Source organism: Sciurus vulgaris, assembly GCF_902686455.1.
Source record: "Sciurus vulgaris genome assembly, chromosome: 2".
In the NCBI taxonomy this organism is placed as follows: domain Eukaryota; kingdom Metazoa; phylum Chordata; class Mammalia; order Rodentia; family Sciuridae; genus Sciurus; species Sciurus vulgaris.
Genome location: NC_136462.1, coordinates 144,241,720 through 144,255,974, shown reverse-complemented (window position 1 = coordinate 144,255,974; position 14,255 = coordinate 144,241,720). Strand labels below are relative to the sequence as shown.

Genomic DNA, 14,255 nt, shown 5'->3' with positions numbered 1-14,255 from the left:
GGCAGAACCCCTACCTTTAGGAACGAGGTTCATTTGACAATCTATCAGGTTATCATTAAATTTCAAATAAAGAACCCATACTTAACAGGCCAAAAATTTACTGACACAATTTCCTTGAATCAAATGTGAAAGGTCCTGGGTTAAATCCCCAGCACCACCAAAAAAAAAAAAAAAAAATTACATTTAGTTTTCCAAGTGACAAGGCCAATAGTTCCACATATAGATGAAATGTAGGCAAACCAAGGTTTCACAGAGCTATGGTATGAATGGGAGCAAAATACAACTTTTTAAATTAATTCCAAGCAATCCATTTAATCTAGTGTATTGTGTGAATTAATGTGCTGTAAGCAATGCTAAAAGCAAAATATTCCTGTAGCTTACATTTAACAACACTGAGGTATTCTTCTGAACGTTCAAATTTTAAGTTAAAAAAAAAAACAACCATTTTGATCCTTCGCTCTCCACTGGAGCTCTTCAGTTGTCTGCCATCCAGGAGCCATCTTGGACTGCTGCGTGGCGGAGCCTTCGAAACCCAAACCCAGATTTGTGAGGTACTGGAAACCTTCAGGGACACTATAAATCTACAGGGTAGAAACTGTACTACCTCAGATCCCCACGACTAAACGGGAAGACACGCAAACAAAAAGAAAAAAAAAAAAAGGGAATAAAGCACTCCAAACAAACCAGGATGCTCCAATTATAGACTCCATTGACAAACCAGTAGAAGAAATGTCAGAGAAGGAGTTCAGAATATACTTAGTAAAACTGCTTCATGACTTTAAGGAGGATATAAAGAGTGAAGCCAGAGCTATGTTTCAGGAGAAGGAAGATATCTTAAAGAGATAAAGATCCTGAGAAGAAATCTAGAAGAAATCTTTGAAATGAAAGAATCAATAAATCAAAATAAAAATTCAATGGAAAGTAGCACCAGCAGAGGAGACCACTTGGAAGACAGAACTTCAGGCAATGAAGACAAAATAGATAATTTTGAAAATAAAGGTGACCACACAGAGAAGATGACAAATTGCATGATGTTCCCTCATCCAGACACAATGCTTGAACAGCAGCTGCTGAAGCCAACTGAGTGGAGCTACTGTGACTACTTCTGGGCTGATAAGAAAGACCCCCAAGGCAATGGCACCGTGGCGGGGTTCCAACTGCTGCTCCAAAAGCAACTGAAGGGCAAACAAATGCAGAAAGAAATGGGTGAATTCGTCAGAGAGAGGATAAAGATTGAAGAATATGCAAAGAACTTGGCTAAGCTCTCTTGGCTGCATAGGAGGAAGGCTCCCTGGGAGAAGCATGGGCTCAGGTGAAGAAGAGCCTGACAGATGAAGCAGAAGTTCATCTCAAGTTCTCTGCCAAGCTTCACAGCGAGGTAGAGAAGCCCCTAATGAACTTCTGTGAGAACTTCAAGAAAGACACGAAAAAGTGTGACCACCATATTGCTGACTTCCGCAAGCAACTCGCCAGCTGCTATGCATCAGTGGAAAAAGCCCGGAAAGCCCTCACAGAGCAGCAGAGAGACCTGGAGATGAAGACCCAGCAGCTGGAGATCAAGCTGAGCAACAAGACGGAGGAAGACATAAAGAAGGCACGGAGGAAGTCCACACAGGCTGGTGATGACCTCATGCGCTGTGTGGACCTCTACAACCAGGCCCAGTACTGGTTTGAAGAGATGGTGACCACAACTTTGGAGCTGGAGCGGCTGGAAGTGGAGAGGGTGGAGATGATCCGGCAACATTTGTGCAAGTACACACAGCTGCGGCATGAGACGGACATGTTCAACCAAAGCACAGTTGAGCCTGTGGATCAACTGCTTCGAAAAGTGGACCCGGCCAAAGACAGAGAGCTGTGGGTCAGAGAGCACAAAACGGGCAACATTCGTCCTGTGGACAGAGAGATCTAGACACGCCTGTGTGGCCCCGGGGGTCCTGCCCAGGAGAGGGGCTGGGTGTCCCATGGAGAGGTGGTGTCTCCTGCTGGGTGAAGCTGCCCTCCCACCCACTCTCCTGTCCACTGAGGACAGAGGAGAGAGCTGGAGATTCCCGAAGGGTGATCTGGATGGCCCAGCTGGGGGATCCCAAATATTCCCAGGCCAAGAAGACAGACCTGCAACCCTGCCCTTGTCTCCAAGACTGAAGCCCCCAAACCCCATGCCATGCTTGTTGCTCTGAGAACAAACTGAGGCTGGAGAAAAAAAGAAAAAGAAAAAAAAAAAAACCAACCATTTTTAGAAGCACATATTTTCTAAAAGGAAGTTCATATACAAAAATCCCCAGATATTTGTAGCCTAAGTATATAGAGAATTTTAATTTACAAAATTGTTTCTTTACAAAGTCTAAATGCAAATCCACATCTTATGAAATAGGAAGGTACTAGGCCACCATATGAAGCAATTACTATTCCTCAGCATATGAAAGTTATTAGGCTCTATATGAACAATTATTTCAAATATTCATACTGATCTTTTTCTATCAATGATAAAATGCTTCCAAAATCCTGTTGAAAAGATAATACTAGAGGTGGATTGCCACTGTATTAAAAAATATATTCTACCTGAAGCTAGTTTTCTCTACATTGTTTTCAAGTTCATATTTCAAGATACCTGAAATTATACAAACTAGAAGTGTGGTGTAAAATGTATCAAAGGTAAACATCAGGTGTTCCTCTGTTTTCATAAATTTGGAAGACACACAGCAACCTTTTCAACTGTAAAATAACTCAAATTAGAGGTTATTCCTCAGAGACAGAGTATTCATGGCTGATCTCAAAATCCACAGTTGATATACATGGTACAATAAAAGTTCAATATGCCCAGGGTGAATTTTAACAAACTCCCCAGCAGCCTAGTGCTATGCAACAACTTTTCACCTCTAGCACGGTGTAACTCAAAAAACCCACCCAATCAACCAACCAACGGGCTTCATGCTCAGATAGATGTAAAACCCAGTCAAATTACAGAGAAAAACAATTTTCTGATCCCAACACTAGTCATTCTGGGGAAGATCAAAGGTGCCTCTAGTTGAATTACAGCAAAAAGTCAGAGAAAATACCAGAGAGAGAACAGTGAAGAGTAACAATGCAATTTGGAAGCTCATACTCACACATGCCTGCCCAAGCACCAGGAACATCGTAAGCCCATCCTGTTTTAGTTCTGGCTTCATATTACAGTTTTAAGAGTAGAAAAAAGCAGTTATATCAGTCCTCCTAAAAGGCATGTTTTGCTCTGAGTCTACTGACAAGGAACTGAGCACCTAGTTCCTTATTTGAGGGCTACTGCAATATCTTCCATTCAACCACATAACGAAATTGCCAAACCTTGGTGAGTTCTACAAATAACCCAAATTCACTGAAATGGAGGTAGACAGATTAAATACCAAAAGGGGGCAATTGGGAAAGGGGTTAAGAGCTGCTTCAAAATGAATGGGAAGTTCCTGGGAGTTAAGTATATCTCTTGGGTTAAGTATAGTCAGATATACATTTGTGTATAAACAGATTCACTGGGAATTTTAGCACTCATACTCTTAGTTCCCCCCCCTTTATTTTTTGGGGGCATTTATCAGTCCTTTTTTCTACTACTATTGTGAAATATCTGAGGATTATAAAGAAAAAGAGTTTGTTCAGTTCACAGTGTGGGAGGCTTGAAAATTCAAACTGCACAGCACTGGCTCTTGCAAGGGCCTCCTTACCTGTATCACCTTATGGTGGATGGCACCAAAAGGGTGGAAGTACATGTAGATTACAAGACAAGAAGCCAAAGAGTGATTGAGGGTTCAGGTTCAGGTTTTATAACAACGAACACTAATGAAAATTTCCACTAGACCTCAACTCATCGCCACACCGAGAACTAGGCTTTCAACATATGAACCCCTCAGTTCAAACCATAGCACTAGACACAGAACTGTCACTCGTCCCTGAACAACTAGCAAAGAGAGAATACAAATGACAGAAAAGGGCAAGAAAGCACATCATTTCGGCCCTTCTCTGTATTATCAGTAGTTTATTCTAAATTTTGTCCTTTAAATAATTAACACCATATAGTCTTATATGTAAGGCTTAGAATATAAGCTGGAGAGTTACAGACTTTGTTTGATACCTTAGTCCAACATCACCATCATTGTGACTGTATTTTCCTTGTGCTTCAATTTCTTTGGTAAATTGGTAATACTAAGTTTGTTGTGAGGATCAAATGAACCCAAATACAAAGTAGTAGCTCAATGTTTAAACCACCAAGATTAAAAACAAATTCTGACTACGGGTTGTATCATGGGGCTGATGTAATTCCAATGAACGAAAAAGAAGGGAATTGCTGAGTATTTGAATTTAAAAAAAGGCACAGGGATCTTGACTTGTCAGGCAATCATTCCTACATCACCTACTGTTATTTATCTCCCCGCAAAATCCATGTGAAAAATGGGGCTCAATTATCCTGTTTCAAGAGATAGTGTCAAAACTGTGGGGTAAGGTTGACCAGAAAACAATAACTCACAAACAGGATAGTGGTGAAAAGATATGTCATATTTATACAAGACTGAAGTATTTTCAATGAATTTTCCTTCCTAACTTTCCAAATAAAGGTGCGTGCTAAGCTTTTAAGAATCTTATAAGCATGTTCTCATTTAATCCTAATAAATCTATGAGGTACTTTTCACCATTTTACAAATCAGGAAACTGAGGCCCACTGATACTAAACATTAGCAGTTCATAAAAGTTCAGTTCTGCCATTTTTAAGCCCAGCTAAATGTCTACTGAGCATCTGTGAAAGACAATAATGCAACCACAGAGGTTATTATCATATCAACAAAGCTGCACCACTAGTATAAGAAATACTCTCAAAATAAGAACTCTATAAGCATTCTCTACATAATTGAAAGAACTAATCTCCTTATGTGATTTCTATGAAGAAATTCTACTAGCTAGCAAAAGCGTAAAATATATATTTATAAAAAGAATAAATACTGTGAAAACTGCTAATGTTACATGCAAAAGCAAGAGTTTGTAATCAGTTAAAAAGAATTGGTTTGACAATAATCAGCACTGACAGAATAAACTGACTAGAACACTTTGTATTTTCTCTGTTTTAAGCCAACAAACATATATAAAAATGTAAGTGGTATGAGAAAGAATTATAGATATTAGGCTATATATAAACTTCAGTTTGGTTGGGTGTGATGGCACACACCTATAATCCCAGTGACTCAGGCTGGGACAGAAGGATTCCAAGCTTGAAGCCAGCCTAGGAAAGACTGTCTCAAAATTTTTAAAACAGATGGAAGGTGGATCCAAGATGGCAGACTAGAGGGAGGCTGCATCCCCTGTCACTCCATACCTCCGGTTTCAAGCAAAGGAAAATCTGTTTCTCGGTGAGGCAATCTTTGCTACTTATTGATCCCCTGTTGTTTTCCCCTTTGGTCCACTTTGATCACCCATAGTCTGCCAGCATATTGACTACTTTTTGAGTGCAGACTGCTCACAGACTGCCAGCTATCAACCACCATTGGTCCACGTGCCTGCCTTTTGTCTGTCCATCACTTACCTTTCACCTACCCAGCACCCACTGCCTGAAGTGCACCTGCCAATCATCCTCTAGTAGCCTGCAGATTACACACAGACCGCAGAGGATTGCCACCTGCCTGCTGTTGCCTGAAAGTCACCTTTCACAGTACCCACAAGTTTATTTACACATGGCTGCCGCCATCTTGGGACAACAGCCAGGATGAGTAGGACCCCAGTACCAACTGACTGCACCCCTACTACTCCTCAACCTCAGGGAACACACACCACATCCAGGACCACCTGGCCTGACCCACCACACCCTACCTCCAGGACCCCCAGCCCAACCAACCGCACCCCACAAGTACTCAGCATCCATGCCCCATACTGCAGCTCCCCATTTGGAACACATTTGAAAGGCAGTGCAGCCATCTGGGATTGTCCTGGAAGCTGAAGTTGCCAACTTTGGGTGGTGTCAATCCCATCCTGAGATGCCTGCTGGAGACTGAAAGCTCATTATCAGGTACCTTCTCATACATCAGGCTACTGAAAACTGGGAGGTTTGAATAGTAAATAACTGTGATAGTGTAGAAAATTTTATCTCCTTTTTGAAAATTTTTAAGTTTTTCTTTCTTTATTTTTCTTGTTCTATTTTCCTTTTGCTTACCTGTTTCCTCAGAGTCTCCTTCTCCCTTTTCTCATGCTAACAACCAACTTCTTTTGATTACACTTTCACTCTTCCTACAATCTAGCACTTCTATATATTCTTTTCTAAACCCATTAACAGGTACATGCTATACCTCTTCCCATCCTCTTTGTCCTCCATTAGAAACTGTAGACCTTATTGCAAATCTATTTGTTATACTGTTGATAATAATTGAATGCATCCTCTCTGTTTATTATGACAATATTATTAATATCCTCATAGGGACTTTGGTTTAGGGCTGCAAATTGTCTGTACTAGGTGTTGCTAATATTGATCTCTCTCCTAAAGAAGACGTTTTGGAAACCTGCAGGGTCAGTATAAGCCTGTAGGGGAAATTGCAATACCCAAGATTTGCACTTCTAGAGGGGAAGATACGTGAACAACATGAAAAAACAAGGGAAAAAAGTATTCCAAACAAAACAAGATTCTATATTAATAGAATCCAATGAAAGCATGGTAGAAGAAAGGTCAGAAAAGGAGTTCAGAATATACATAATTAAAATGATTCTTGAAGCACAGGATGAGATAAAAGAGAAAATGCAGGCAATGAATGATCACTCCAATAAGCAGCTGAAAGAGCAACTGCAGGAAGCAAAAGATCATTTTACCAAAGAGATATCCTGAAAAAAAGCCAAACAAATCCCTAAGCTGAAGGAAACAATAAACCAAATAAAAACTCAAAGGAAAGTACCACCAATGGACTAGATCACTTGAAAGACAGAACCTCAGACAATGAAGACAAAATATTTAATCTTGAAAATAAAGTTGACCGAACTGAGAAGATGGTAAGAAATCATGAATGAAATCTACAAAAATTACGGGATATCATGAAAAGACCAAATTTAAGATTTATTTATTTAATTTAAGATTTAAGATTGAGGAAGGCACAGAGGGAAAAAACCAAAGGAATGAACAAACTATTGAATCAAATAATATCAGAAAATTTCTGAAACCTAAAGAATGAAATGTACAATCAACTACGAGAGGCTTACAGAACACCAAGGCACAAAATTACAACAGATCCACACCAAGGCACATTAAAATGAAAATGCCTCACATACACAATAAAGATAGGATTTTAAAGGCTGTGAGAGAAAAGCAGCAGATTACATATAGGGAGAAACCAATACGGATATCATCAGATTTCTCAGCCCAGACCCTAAAAGCTACAAGGGCCTGGAACATTATACATCAGGCTCTGAAAGAACATGGTTGCCAAACAAGAATTCTATACCCAGCAAAATTAGCCTTCAGATTTGAAGACAAAATAAAATCCTTCTATGATAAATAAAAGAATTTACAAATAGAAAGCCTGCACTACAGAACATTCTAGCAAAATAGGGCATGAGGAAGAAATGAAAAACAACAATGTAGGTCAGCAAATGGAGGAAGAACCCTAAAGGAAAAGCCAATCAAAGGAGAAACCAAGTCAAGTTAAAAACCAAAAATAAGCCAAAATGACTGGAAATACAAATCATGTATCGATAATAACCCTCAATGTCAAAGGTCTTAACTCATAAATCAAAAGACACAGACTGGCAGATTGGATTAAAAAGAAAGACACAATAATATGCAGCCTTTAAGAGATCTATTTCATAGAAAAAGACATCCACAGACTAAAGGCAAAAGGATGGGCAAAACATACCATGCACACGAACTCAGTAAAAAAGCAGGGGTTTCCATCCTTATATCAGATAAAGTGAACGTCAAGCCAAAGTTAGTCAGAAGGGATAAAGAAGGACATTTCATACTGCTTAAGGGAACCATAAATCAGCAAGACATAACAATCATAAATATTTATGCCCCAAACAACAGCACATCCATGTATGTCAAACAAATCCTTCTAAATTCTAGGAACCAAACAGAACACAAGACGGTAATTCTGGGTGACCTTAAAACACCACTGTCACCACTGGATACATCTTCCAAACAAAAACTAAGAAAAGAAACCATAGAACTCAATAACACAAACAATAACTTAGACTTTTCAAACATATATAAAATATTCCATCCATCAATGAGCAAATACACTTCCTTCACAGCAGCACATGGATCCTTCTCTAAAACAGACCATGTGTTATTGCACAAAGCAGTTCTTAGTAAATACAAAAACATACAGATACTACCTTGTATTCTATCAGATTAGAATGGAATGAAATTAGAAATCAATGACAAAATAAACAGAAACTACTCCAACACCTGGAGACTAAATAATACACTATTGAATGATGCATGCATAACAGAAAACAACAGGGAGGAAATAAAAAAAATTCTTAGAGGTAAATGAGAAGAAAGATACAACATATCAAAATCTCTGCTACACTATGAAAGCAATATTAAGAGGAAAATTCATGGCATGTAGTGCATTCAAAAAAGGAATAAAAAGTCAACAACTAAATGACCTAACATTACATCTCAAAGCCCTAGAAAAGGAACAGAACAACATCAAAAGTAGAAGAGGGAAATATTTAAAATCACAGCTGAAACCAGTAAAATTGAAACAATTCAAAAAATTGAGAAAACTGAAAGTTGGTTCTTTGAAGAAGTAAAGAAAATTGATAAGCCCTTAGCCACACTAAGAGGAGAGAGAAAACTCAAATTACTAAAATTCGTGATGAAAAAGGAAATATTACGACAGACACCACTGAAATACATAACATAATGAGAAGTTACTTTGAAAATCTATACTCCAAAAAAACAGAAAATCTAGAAGACATTGACAAATTTCAAGAGACATATGATCCCCTCTAACTGAACCAGGAGAACATACACAATTTAAACAGATCAATTTCAAGCAAGAAATAGAAGAAGCCATCAAAAGCCTACCAACCAAGAAAAGCCCAGGACCAGACGGATTCTCAGCCGAGTTCTACAAGACCTTCAAAGAACTCATTCCAATACTTCTCAAAATATTCCAGGAAGTAGAAAAGGAGGGAACTCTACCAAACTCATTCTATGAAGCTAATAACACCCTCATAGCCAAACCAGACAAAGACACATCAAGGAAAGAAAATTTTAGACCAACATCTCTGATGAATATAGACACAAAAATTCTTAACAAAATCCAGGCAAACCACATCCAAAAACATATTAAGAAGATAGTGTACCACGATCAAGTGGGGTTAATCCTGGCAATGCAAGGTTGGTTCAACAATCCGAAATCAATAAATGCAATTCATCACATCAGTAAACTTAAGGTTAGGACTCATGTTTATTTCAATAGATGCAGAGAAATCATTTGACAAAATACAACACCCCTTTATGCTCAAAATACAGGAAAAAATAGGAATAGTAGGAACATAACTCAACATTGTAAAGGCTACTTATACTAAGCCCAAGGCCAACATCATTCTTAATGTTAAAAAAAAAAAAAAAAAAAAAAGGAAAGCCATTGCCTTTAAAAACTGGAACAAGACAGGGATGCCCTCTTTCACAGACCAAAGAAATTAAAGGGATATGAATAGGAAAAGAACTCACACTGTCACTATTTGCCAATGACATGATTCTATAATTAGAGGATCTAAAAAACTCCACCAGAAAACATCTAGAGCTAATAAATGAATTCAGCAAAATAATCAACACACATAAATCAAATGCACTTTTATTAATGAGCAATGAATCATCTGAGAGAGAAATGAGAAAAACAACTCCGTTCAAAATAGCCTCAAAAGAAAATAAATTACTTGGGAATCAATCTAACAAAAGAGGTAAAAGACCTCTACAATGAAAACTACAGACATTAAAGAAAGAAATTAAAGACCTTAGAAGATGAAAAGATCTCCCATGCTCTTGGATAGGCAGAATTATATTATCAAAATGGCCATACTTCCAAAGGCTCTATACCGATTTAACACAATTCCAATTAAAATCTCAATGACATTCTCATAGAAATAGAGAAAGCAATCATGAAATTCATCTGGAAGAACAAAAGACCCAGAATAGTCAAAGCGATCCTGGGCAGGAAGAGTGATGCAGGAGGTATCACAATACCAGACCTTAAACTATACTACAGAGCAATAGTAACAAAAACAGCATGATATTGGCACCAAAGTAGACAAGTAGTTCAAAGGTACAGAATAGAAGACACAGAGACAAACCCACATAGGTACAGTTATCTCATACAAGAAAAAGGTGCTAAAAACATAAAATGGAGAAAAGATAGCCTCTTTAACAAATAGTGCTGACAAAACTGGAAATCCACATGCAGTAAAATGAAATTAAACTCCTATCTCTCACCCTGTATAAAACTCAACTCAAAATGGATCAAGAATCTAGGAATTAGACCTGAGACCCTTCATCAAATAGAAGAAAAAATAGGCCCAAATCTTCATCACATTGGCTTAGGACCAGACTTCTTTAACAAGACCCCCATAGTGCAAGAAATAAAACCAAGAATCAATAAATGGGATGGATTCAAACTAAAAAGCTTTTTCTCAGTAAAGGATACAATCAATAATGTGAAAAGAGAGCCCACAGAGTGGGAGAAAATCTTTTCCACACACACTTCAAAAAAAGAACTGATCTCCAAAATTCATAAAGAACTCAAAAACCTTTACACTAAAAACACAAAGAACCCAATCAATAAAAGGGCTAAGAAAATGGGCAGACACTTCACAGAAGAAGATATACAGGTGATCAACAAATATATGAAAAAGTGCTCATCATTTCTAGTAATTGGAGAAAAGGAAATTAAAGCAACTCTAAGATTTCATCTAACTCCAATTAGATTGGCTACTATCAAGAACACAAGCAATGATAAGTGTTGTCATGGATTTGGGGGAAAAAGCACACTCATACATTGCTGGTGGAGTTGCAAATTGGTGCAGCCACTCTGGAAAGCAGAATGAAGATTCCTCAAAAACTTGGAATGGACCCACCATGTGACCCAGCTATCCCACTCCTCAGCATACTACAGTGATGGAGCCACATAAATATTCATAGCAGCTCAATTCACAATAGCTTGTGGAACTAATCTAGATGCCCTTCAATGATGAATGGATAAAGAAACTGTGGTATTTATACACAATGGACTATTACTCACCCATAAAGAAGAAAAATTTATGGCATTTGGTGGTAAATGGATGGAGTTGGAGAATATCATGCTAAGTAAAGTAAGTCAAGCCCCCAAAACCAAAGGCTGACTATTTTCTCTGATAAGTAGATGATGATACATAATGGGCAGGGAGGGGGGGTTGGCAGAGGGAGGGCAAGAGAAGAATGGAGGACCTTTGGATGGTGTAGAGGAAAATGGGGCAGGAGCAGGGGGGAGAAGGAAAGATAGTAGATTGAGACAGACAGTATTACCCTATGTATATCTATGATTACATGACTGGTGTGAATCTACATTGTGTACAACCATAGAAATGAAAAGATGTACCACATTTGTGTACAATGAATCAAAATGAAGTCTGTAAAACTAAAAATTTTTTTAAATGTTTTTAAATTAAAAAAAAGGGTGGAAGCTGTAGTGCAGGGGTAATGCAGCCCTGAGTTCTGAACCCAGTATTACAAATAATAATAATAATAATAATAATAATAATAATAATAATAATAATAAATTAAAACTTTAGTTTTTATAAATATTTTGTTAACTAGCATTCATACATTTAAAAAGCATTGAGTAAAATGATTTCTAAAAATTGTACATATTACATTCTATGTATGACATGAGTCTTGAGGGGGGAAGTCATATTTGTAAATTATTCACATCTAATACAAAAAAATTAAAAGTAGAATGTCAATGCTGTCACTTCCCAATTTTGTAAGAAGGAAAAATGGCCAAAATCATGTATAGCAATTGCAGAAATCATTCTAAATTGACACATAAAAGCATGAAAAATAATTAGGTGCCCAAATACATTTTGTTTCTGTAAATTGATGTCAAGAAAAAAGACATGCATAAGAACACAAATCCGTACATGTCTATGGAGGGTAAAGATACAAACAAAACCTTGTCAAAATGACTGTTACACAATACTAACCGATCTCAGCTGCCAAAGGATTTTCATGATTTGCTGAATGAAGAATCCTAATATAAAATTACTTATAGAAATCATGTTATTAAAACACTTCCAGAATTAAAAGTCTACAATCTTGAGAGATTACTGATGTGACAGGAGAAATAGCGCGTGCAGATTAATGACTGAAGAACAATCTAAGTCAGTAACACTGAAAAATTACAGTCCTTATCCTATAAGATCAAACATTTTAAAACAGAATTGGTAAATTTTAATAAGTGAATAGGGTTAAAATTATGTCACTTAGTGGTCTATCACACAACTGCATTCAATTCTGGTGATATTCAACTTTGGCCAAATAATAATTTTAGCTAAAATGTTTATTCAACACACCTATTTAAGGATCACTTGTACTTCTGCTAATAATAAATGCAAGTAAAATTTTGAAGTTATTCTTTCAATGGGATGCCTTTTTGGAAACTTCAAAACTGACCAAATAAAAATAATGTTAGTCATTACTAAAGGTTTGAGATTTGTTTAGAGGGTAGAAGGTACCAACTGATCCTTCATTTTCTCATATCCACCTATTAAGCCTACAGTAAAGTGAGAAGTGTTTTCAAAATCACATGCTGATGCCAAGTAGAATTTGAAAACTCTGAGGCCTAAATGTTACATGGCCACAGAGAATGAACAAATGCTCAGACCATTTGCATTCATAGAGTAGAAAGAGAAAGGCAATGTATGGGAAAATACACAAGATGCCTGGAAAGGTTTTGTGGGTTCAACTAACTTTCAATACCCACCTTTTCTCTTAGAAGTTCAAGGCAGTGTAAAAGTTGATGGACTTTGGAGATGTTCAAATTTCAGTTTCATCACTTACCAGCTGTGGCAATTTTCTTGTGAAATGGGGATAATGTCCTCATCCCCAAAGAGTCAGGGAGAAGATAAATATGAGAATTTATGCAAGATGGCTAGCACAAATACAATAAATGGTAACTAAAGTTACTGTTTAATCAATACAATATTGTCTTCAGAAAATATATTTTGTAATTTTACAGTATATTGCCTGAAACAGCAATCCTGAGATTATTCATTAAATGGTTTAAAAAACATGAATTACAAAATTTTAGTCATTCATTTGAAAATTTACAAAAAGAGAACAGAAGACACCAAAAATCATATCTATGAATTATCATAATCAGATTCTCTGGGTCTACTTTCTCATGTGTAGAAGAATACTAACTGTACCAACTATTCCTTAAAGGTTTGTGGAGAGGTTTTAAATGGGAACACATAACACAGCACCAAAGCAGCATCATGAATAATATAAAGCAGATATTTGTATTTAATAAATGTTAGTGCCCTTCCCCTATCTCTAGTTTCCACCCACTTTCACCACTTCATTTTTACCAAAAACACAACGACCCAGATCATACAGTGACAAAGGTAGTCAGATGGATGCACAGAGAGATAAAGAAATAGGACTTGGGCCAGAAAAACATTGAGTCATTCCAAATCCTGCTCTCTGGTCATGATTCTGAAGGCAAGTTTGTACCCCCTTTTTCGTTCCTTCATCCTTTTCCCCTTAAGCAAAAGCAAAGGCTCCAATCTTGTTCTGCAGCAGATAAGCCACTAAGGACCCACTGTCAAGTACTTGAAGAGGACCCTAAAATCACTATCCTGACCAAACATCTTATGTAACAGTACTTGGCTCTACTATGAAATACATATACTTGAGTAATTTTTCTACCTTCTGACCCTGAAACCATGGTTTCACATGTAAGCATCTCAAAAGAAAGAACTTGAGAACTTACAGGCACAAACCCTCTCAGAGGGGTTGGCACTGCCTACTACAATGGGCCATGACAGAGCACCTACTGCTAGCCAGGCTGGGTCTGTGTTTTGTACCTTCTCAAGTGTCTTCTCAAACTGGACAGATTAGTGGACTTTGGATCTAAGCCTCGTTTCTGATACTTTATGATCCTGAGACCTTGAGCAGAGCAAGACACTTCACTTCTCTCACCTAGACAATAACACTTACTCTACCCATTCTGGCTATATTGAGAATCAAAACATAAAATAAAAGCTTGAGTGTA

General features: G+C 37.4%; 2 protein-coding genes across 14 annotated transcripts in view; one reads left to right on the top strand and one right to left on the bottom strand.

Moving 5' to 3' along the window:
• AKAP13 (A-kinase anchoring protein 13) overlaps positions 1–14,255 on the bottom strand; it is a gene marked incomplete at its 5' end in the record, with an annotated part of 340,854 nt that overhangs the window by 162,979 nt on the left and 163,620 nt on the right. Inside the window, one exon of one of the 13 annotated variants that reach the window (XM_079127354.1) lies at positions 3,108–4,932. The exons of the other annotated variants lie outside the window; for them this stretch is intronic. Coding sequence (XP_078983480.1) covers positions 3,108–3,145 — 38 coding nt within the window. Of the gene's footprint in view, positions 1–3,107; positions 4,933–14,255 lie in introns of those variants that run through there. 13 annotated transcript variants of the gene reach the window in all.
• On the top strand, positions 538–2,223 carry LOC306654111 (growth arrest-specific protein 7-like). The gene is given in 2 exon segments (XM_079127376.1): positions 538–1,277; positions 1,280–2,223. Coding segments are annotated over 2 exon segments (1,026 nt in total). The 5' UTR covers positions 538–881; the 3' UTR covers positions 1,910–2,223.